The sequence below is a fragment of the Setaria italica genome, chromosome VI, assembly GCF_000263155.2.
Source record: "Setaria italica strain Yugu1 chromosome VI, Setaria_italica_v2.0, whole genome shotgun sequence".
In the NCBI taxonomy this organism is placed as follows: Eukaryota; Viridiplantae; Streptophyta; class Magnoliopsida; order Poales; family Poaceae; genus Setaria; species Setaria italica.
Genome location: NC_028455.1, coordinates 35,667,428 through 35,675,078, shown reverse-complemented (window position 1 = coordinate 35,675,078; position 7,651 = coordinate 35,667,428). Strand labels below are relative to the sequence as shown.

The 7,651-nt window shown below is 43.0% G+C and overlaps 1 protein-coding gene across 3 annotated transcripts; it reads right to left on the bottom strand.

Annotated features, from left to right (window-relative positions):
• Positions 1-1,518: 1,518 nt before the first annotated feature.
• Positions 1,519-7,307, bottom strand: LOC101784094 (protein HESO1). 3 transcript variants are annotated; one of them, XM_012847133.2, is made up of 10 exons: positions 7,170-7,307; positions 6,832-6,863; positions 5,946-6,131; positions 5,039-5,236; positions 4,071-4,255; positions 3,873-3,968; positions 3,621-3,666; positions 3,404-3,501; positions 2,756-2,857; positions 1,519-2,671 (listed from the first exon to the last, which is right to left on the bottom strand). In XM_012847133.2, the coding sequence occupies exons 1-10, from the start codon at positions 7,229-7,231 to the stop codon at positions 1,826-1,828; spliced, it is 1,851 nt and encodes a 616-aa protein (XP_012702587.1). In that variant the 5' UTR covers positions 7,232-7,307; the 3' UTR covers positions 1,519-1,825. The 3 variants fall into 3 exon arrangements, with proteins under 3 accessions (XP_012702587.1, XP_004974217.1, XP_004974218.1); XM_004974160.3 differs by having other exon boundaries at positions 3,404-3,510; positions 5,039-5,218; XM_004974161.3 differs by lacking the exon at positions 6,832-6,863 and having other exon boundaries at positions 3,404-3,510; positions 7,170-7,301.
• Between the last annotated feature and the right edge of the window lie 344 nt (positions 7,308-7,651).

Genomic DNA, 7,651 nt, shown 5'->3' with positions numbered 1-7,651 from the left:
TCTCTCTTACAAGGAAAGGGGGAAATAAAAAGGCGCATCCTAGGGCAATCTAACGGCATATTTGACTGATCTTCATGGAGCTTGGGCAAACGCGACAAGTGTCCCTAAGACAGATGCCAGCTACCCAGCTAGTGTACGGCGGACAAAGGCCTTGATGCCGCCGTCGTCTCTGACGAAATAAAGCTATATGTCTATACCCGTGTCGTGTGTGGTAGCCGTGCGATGCCTTTGCGATCGAAGAATACGCATCATGATCAGCATACACGTGTCCTCACACCTGCTCATGGAACAATCACAAGTACACGGCCTAATAAAGCGCTTCTAATGATCTATACTCCTCATGACAAAAATATGCGTGTGCTTTCGGTGACGACCGACTTTCACTTGTAATGACAAATAGCTATATATCTAAGACCTGCAGTACTATATTCTTGTCCAACAATGAAATGAAATAAAGCATATATAATTCGATTTGAACCAAAAAAAAAATCTTGTAACATAACATTTGATCAACCATTAGTCAAGTATGCACATATTTATTAGTGTACCAAGTTGCATCAACAGGTTAATATTGAAAAAATAATTTTAGAAAATTAATTTTGATTTTGTAGTAGACAAGCCCCCTATCTAGCAGTCTAATGGTAATGACTGATTCAGCTGGATTACCCGCTGGCTATACGTGCAGTTGGTACCTTTTGACACATTTTCCGCAAACGATCGATCTTCAAGTGGACTGGAATCCATATGCAAGCTGCCAACGACCTACAGCTAGATCTTGAAATATCTGCATGTTTGCCGCTATCATATCGATCGGTGGATGGGATGGACAATTGAAGAAGCTTGCTGGTCCGTTCATCAGGGTCACTAGCCTCTAGCGCTGGCTATCTGCCAATTGACACAAGACTTGCGTGATGCATTGTGTCTTTTGCTGCAGATGCGCTGCATGCTTCGCAGCATTAGCCACACCTACCTACATGGACAAGCACTGATGGTATCCTCGATCCTTGGCATGCATTGCTCATGCTCTGCCCATGAAGGCAAAACATCGAGATAGTTCCATGATCGAGCACGTATATATACAAGTTGATGGAGAAACTCCACACAAGGAAGCCGACCCATCTCTTTCACCCAAAAGCTCTATCTGTCGACGCCGCTGCACCACATCACACCAGGTACGCAAGGCACAGGCAGCACGGCAAGCGTGATGTGGCCGGCGACAGCGTCATGCGACGTCTACGTCAGATGAATTTCCTTCTTCCAGGTTCAACTCAGTGTTGTCATCAACTCAACACAACAGGCCGCCCACCCACAGATTAGCAATTACCATGGGCGCCAAGCAACGGGGCGTCTTGTCTTTGTTGCAACCGGCTTGCATACCAGCTGCAACAGCAAGCCTCTTTGTTTCGGACAGCACAAGCAACGGCTCATGGGTGCCTGCTTGTCTCTATTCCAGATCCAGATATATAGCCAAGCCAACAACAGAGCATACAGTTCATTCCAAACAGCAGCATCCACACCTCAGATCCAAAGGCCTCAGCTCTGCATGTATTCATCACTTATGGCATTGGCTCATTGCAGTTTGGGATGGTTACGCTTTGCAACACAGAATCTCACATCCCAGATAATGACAAGACGCTTTGACAGAATCAACACCTTAAACTAAGACCTAATCATCTTACAGCTTTCCATTCTCACCTTACAACTTTTCTTTTTCACAACAGTTACAAACACAATCGCACCTGCTAGTTACAAAACAACAATCTTTAATCTTTTGCCTCAATCGGAAGCCCACCAGCTAGCTATCTACTTTCCCAAACTGCAAGAGTCACCTCCAGAAACCCGGACCCATTCCATACGGTGGCCTCTGCACCAGCCTATTGTCGATACGCTGCACCTGCTGAGCACCATTGGTACCATACGGGTGAAGCCCATTGAGCACCGGATGGTGGGCTGCTGGAGGACCAAACATAGCCTGGCTTTGATGCTGCAGCTGAATCCCAGGATACACATGAAGGAAATCACCCTGTGGTCGACCTAGCAATCCCTGATGAGGGTGATGATAAGCTGAGTGCAAATGCGGGGGTGGCAACCCATAACCAAAAGCGGGAGGGGCGATCATATGCTGAGGTAAATGCGCAAACTGATTAATGATTGGCCTGGTGAGTACTGCCTGATGCATTCTTTGAGGAGGGACAGAAACACTGGGAGGCCGTGAACTAGAAGTGTATACAGTAGCCTTCACTTTCTTTTGTAGCACATGACTGCTTCCCGAGTCACGCCCCATGTTGCCGCTCTTCTTCTTATCATCTTTCTGGCCAGGACAAATGGCTGACTTATCCTGCTCAAGGGGCTTTTCTCTCCTGTCATCTTTCTGGCTGGGAGAAATGACTGCCTTATCCTGCTCAAGGGGCTTCTTCTTCTTCTTAGCTGTGCTTGTCTTGTTTGGATTAACACACTTCCTCTTTACAGTTTTCTGGCTGGGGTCAGTGACTGGCTTAATCTGGTTCAAAGGCCCAAACAAAAGGGCCTTTAGCTCGGGCGCAGCAATTTTACCCATAAAGAACTTGCTCAAATCAGATACAGTAGCCCTTAGGCATTCACAGATTTTCCGCATCTGCCCTATCCCTACACATCTGGCGAAATTCTGTGAGTGGTCCAAGAAGTCCTCAACCTGCATGAATTGTTGGGGTACATAAATAATGCTTTGCATGCACTGTCCAATATAATGTTAAACCCAAAACCATAGGAGACTTACACTCAAGTTGCCAACACCTTTTGCCCAGGTCTTTGATATCCATGATCCTTCAAAATTGCTGGCACAGAGCCCTTGCTCCCATAAACCCTCCACTGATACTAGCTGCATGAGACAAGGCCAGGAGTGAGCAGAACAACCTAACAACTAAAGATGGAGTTTGAGGAACCGAATCAACATGCAAGCTTAGTCAAAAGGTGTATATTTGTTAAAAAGTGCATAGTTTTCACAAGTGGTGTACATGAAGACACAATGCCAAAAAGGAACATAAGAGTTAAAAAGATAACTTCAAGCTTAACTAGTTACATATTAGATGAACAAATTATGCCACCAAGTGTGATAACTCAGTCCTCTGAGTAAAAAAAAAGGTTTTTTTTTATTGAGAATTAGAGTAACAGCGCCATAGCTCAAGTGAACAGGCCTCCTGAGGCTGAGTTCTGAGTTTAGGGGGGGTGCTGGAGTTCAGACATGTTTTCGAGGTGAGGGGGCTAGATCTTTTTTGTCAGTTAGTGTAACATCTCCAAAAGGGTGCAATGATTATTACCCAAAAAGATAAACAGAAAAATCATCAAAGCTAGTATTTCTATAGGTCCAAAAATAAAATATCGATATGCGACAAACATAAATAGCAGGTGAACTAAAACAACTCACTTTAATCATCATTGATACAAAAAGTTCAGCAATAGCTTCTTTATTGCTACTCCCAAAACCTTTGAATAGTGAGACATTCTTCTGGATACTTGCAAAATCTGAACCATCTTCAAGAAAATAGAAACTATCTTATTAGCATATACAGCTGGATGATAGCATGAGAACCCAGAAAATGCATTTGCAGGAGAATGACATGTTCCCAAATTTAAGGGAGTACCTTTCAATATGGCAGAAAATGCAGGCAATATCGGAGGGCGCCGGGTCTGCAATCCACATTTGTACAATTATTAAGGAACACATTCATCTTTTCCATGTTTAAATATAAAAAGAGTGTTGCTACTAACAGCCATCATATACATTTAGCCCACAAATCTATTATGGAAATTCCATATGAACAGTGAAACTACTTTCTACTCATGATCACAAAGAATGACAGAAAACCAAACCAAAAGTAACAGTGTCAGTTTACCTGTAAATGGAAAGCAACTAAAGAAATAATTGCCATTGAGCTCATCGTTTGATCTTTGGGGCTGTTAACATCATGTGCCTTGGCCCAGAACTTCATCTGTATAATAAATCAGCTGTTGTCATATCATGCGTATGTGAAGTTTCATGTCACTTAGCATCTCAATCAAAACCAAGATAGCAAGACAAAGAATCGCAATACCAGATAACAAAGTATCCGGAATCTTTCATCAATTGATGAAATAAATTTAATAATCATTGATCTTGACATGCCATCTTTGTTTTCTATTGAAATATCACAGTCTAGACCAGTTCCCTGATCAGTAACCTTCAACACAGGAACTCTAGCAGTTGAAATAGGTAAAACCCCATAACAACGACCATTTCCTGAAATTGGTAATACAGGGGATATATTAGACAAGAGAAAGCCAAGAAACTTAAAACTGGCGTTGAAATGGTTTTGCTAACTGCATTGTCACATGTCCAACATGTCCAGGAATGTGAATTTTGCTGGTATCTAACAGCATGCATTTAAAGGAGTATTTTGTTGGCTACATTATCCTCAGTTCCTCACTTTTTCCTTCACTAGACCCCTCCCATATCAATCCTATCCGACAACCTTGTTGAAAAAAGAAGAATCCAATCATACAACTGCCAAAAGAATACACTAATAGTTACCCAGCTGCTGCCAAGTCAAGATCGCCATCCTAATTTAATGTGGTTACAATGTCACAACACAACAGCCGCCAATCTAAGGCGAAATAAGCGTATACACTACACATTTAACTTTTCCTTCAAAACAGTTTTAGTACACGCATGGTGGCGTCGCTGTGTCAGAAGTTTTTTTTTTTAAAAAAAAGGTTTCACAATGTCTGTATTGAGTCAGACATTCCATTACTATTGCACATATATGCAAGCAGCAGCTTCTCTGATTACTATTGATCCAGTTAATGTTTTCTCAGATGAACTTTCATGACCACTTCAAGATTACTTTGGGCATATACAAACTTGCTGGGTCTGTATTTTATTAGTTCCAATCCTTGATTGCTCAAATAATTCAAGTAACAGATTAAGAGTGTGTGTCTAACAAAATATAGTGTACATTTTAGATGAAAAGGCAACCAAATGCTAGGGAAAATGTGAGAGAAATCTGCTTAGAACAATAATTACTCTGATGAGAATATAGGGTTTTTGTAAGCTTCCTAATAGCATTAATCTTGTCCTTGCGAGGATACAGATCCTTGGTATCAGTATTAAAGTTGACCGAAAGGTCAAGGTCACTTTCAGGAGTAAATAGATCCATTGTGAATGATCCGAATGCTTCCACAACTGGAAACCCATCCTTTTTACCTGAAAAGAAACACCAAACTGGCCACACCATCATGCAAATTCAAAATGTTCAGATGGAAAACAAAGACTTCCTAGTAGAAGTGGTAGATAAGCAATTTGGCAGAACACATGCTGGACTAACGCAAGTCAAACCTACACATGATACTGACAAGAACTGCACTTGGCTGGAATTTAACAGAAGTCAAACCAAGTTCCAACAAAATTCCCAAAACCATAACAGGCCATAAATTAAACCAGGCACATTTCAGAACACACTTTTTTTTTCTTGATTCTCTATCAACGTAGAACATTTTCTTTATAAGTTTTTTCTACTATTTGAAGCATAAATATTTTCTAAGACACCAAGCTCGTAAAATATCCGTAAAAGATGTTTTTGGCGAAATACTGTTCTCCTGACTGTGATGTGTTGTAAAGAATGAGATATCATTGGTGCATGATTCAATAACATGCCTGATTGTACGTGCACCTATAGATTTACAAGATAATAGGTTAATAGGCTTTCCGCAACCATTCATGAATGTGGTGTTTTCATGTCGTATATACACACAAAAAGAAGCAGCCTTTATTCGTCCCAAGAAAGTTTGAGTAGGCTTTTTAAGCTGTGTATATGTCTATGCAATTTTACATTCTAAATAAATATCAGGCACAATCGGTTTCAATGATCGCAAAGGCACATTGCGAGAATACAAATCCTTCACCCCATGATTACACACAAAAGATCTCTTACCAAAAATCTGTTGGGCGATTTTGTTGAAGACATCGATCATAACCTGTCGGTTCTCATAGTCGACAGGCTTTGGCTGCAATGATGCATACATTTCCAGCAGTACATCCTCAAGGGTTGGAAGCAGAGCAGGATCAATGACGCATGCCTTGGATTCCACCTCGCTTTTTTCTGCAAGGCTGTGTAGTGCTGCATGTAATACAGAATTTAGATAATATAACATTGTTTACAATGTGCATAGAAGTTTAAGATCATGAAATTGTGGACGCAGGCTGGATTCTAGGTGGTCAGTAAGGTAAGAAATAACATTGCAAGTTTATAGGCCTTTTGCATGCTCAGAGAGACGACTTATTTTGCGGGGGGGTTTTTTTTAAAAAAAGGAAAGAGGCTACACTTGTAATATTCAAAGCAACTTAAGCAATACTAAACAAGTGGCTACAAAATGAATGATCCTACTATGAGTCCTAAAAAACGTATCATAAAGAACGAGCTCCACGTATGCAACCCGATCCACTTTACTGATGCAAACCGCAGAACATGGTGTTTGGATGTAATTAGCCGTCCAATCAGGAATTGAGATAGCACGACAAGTAACAGACAGAATCTATGCCTCTTAACTTCCACGAGTAACAAAGTGCAGTGAAAGGAAGTTTATTTATTCCTCTGTTGGATGAGGAAGGGTTCTTTTCGGACAGCACAGGGATCAGCATGGCGCCATGTAATAATTTCCTGCTGCGTTGATACCTTCACATTATATCTGATCTGTTCTACTCTAGCCTGACTGCTCCAAATGTATGCGACCAGGTCAGTTGGGAGCAGCAGCAAGGTTGAGGAAGAGCAATACAATACAGGTGCAGGCCGCAGATAAGCAGATACAGTAGATATGTACCTTGGGAATCCCATGAGATTGCGACGGGGGGCCTGCATGATGGCAAAGAAAGCAAATTTGAAACCTATGAGAAGCCGAAGGAAGAAGGAAATCCATGTTTGCCGCGATGCACCAAGCATCGGCGTTGCAGCGGTCTGTCGCAAGGGGGAAAAATCCTACCGCGGCGGCAGACTAGAAAAAACACAGGCTTTTTTGCATCTGATAAGAATGTAGGAGCGAATAGGCGACTAGAATCGTGCCTCCGCGCCTCCAATTTCGCCAGAGGGGAAGATAAGCAACCGAACAGTAGGTACGGGGAAAGAGCGAGAAGGGGAGAAGAAGAAGAAAGAAGATGGAACCTGGGGAGGAGGCCCGGTAGAGAGGAGCCCTCGGGTCCTAAAGGCGGGGCGGCGGCGGCCATGGCGTCGGACTCAGAGCGCCGGCGGCCGTCGAGATCGGCGACGACGGCACAGCGGTCGGGCTCGGGTGTGAAGAAGGGGATATTTGCCACTGTTACAAATGGAACTCCTTCATTTCCTACTTTTACGTGAGCTTCTACGATTTTGCCATCGTGAACGAAACGAAGCAACTGATTTGCCATTTTTGCTGACGTGGCACGCCACGTCCCCGCGACAGCGTGTGATAGGGGTGCCAAAAGACCTGTGTACCCTCATCTTTCTCCTCCGTTACCCCCCAGCGTGCAGACCCGACGCCATCCCCTTCCCCATCTCCACTTCTCCTCTTCTCCTCTAGACCTCCCTCCTCCCTGCCTCCCCGACGAAAAACCCTAGGTCAGAGCGGTGGCGGTGGCGGCGGCGGCCATCCATCTCCCTTTCCCCAT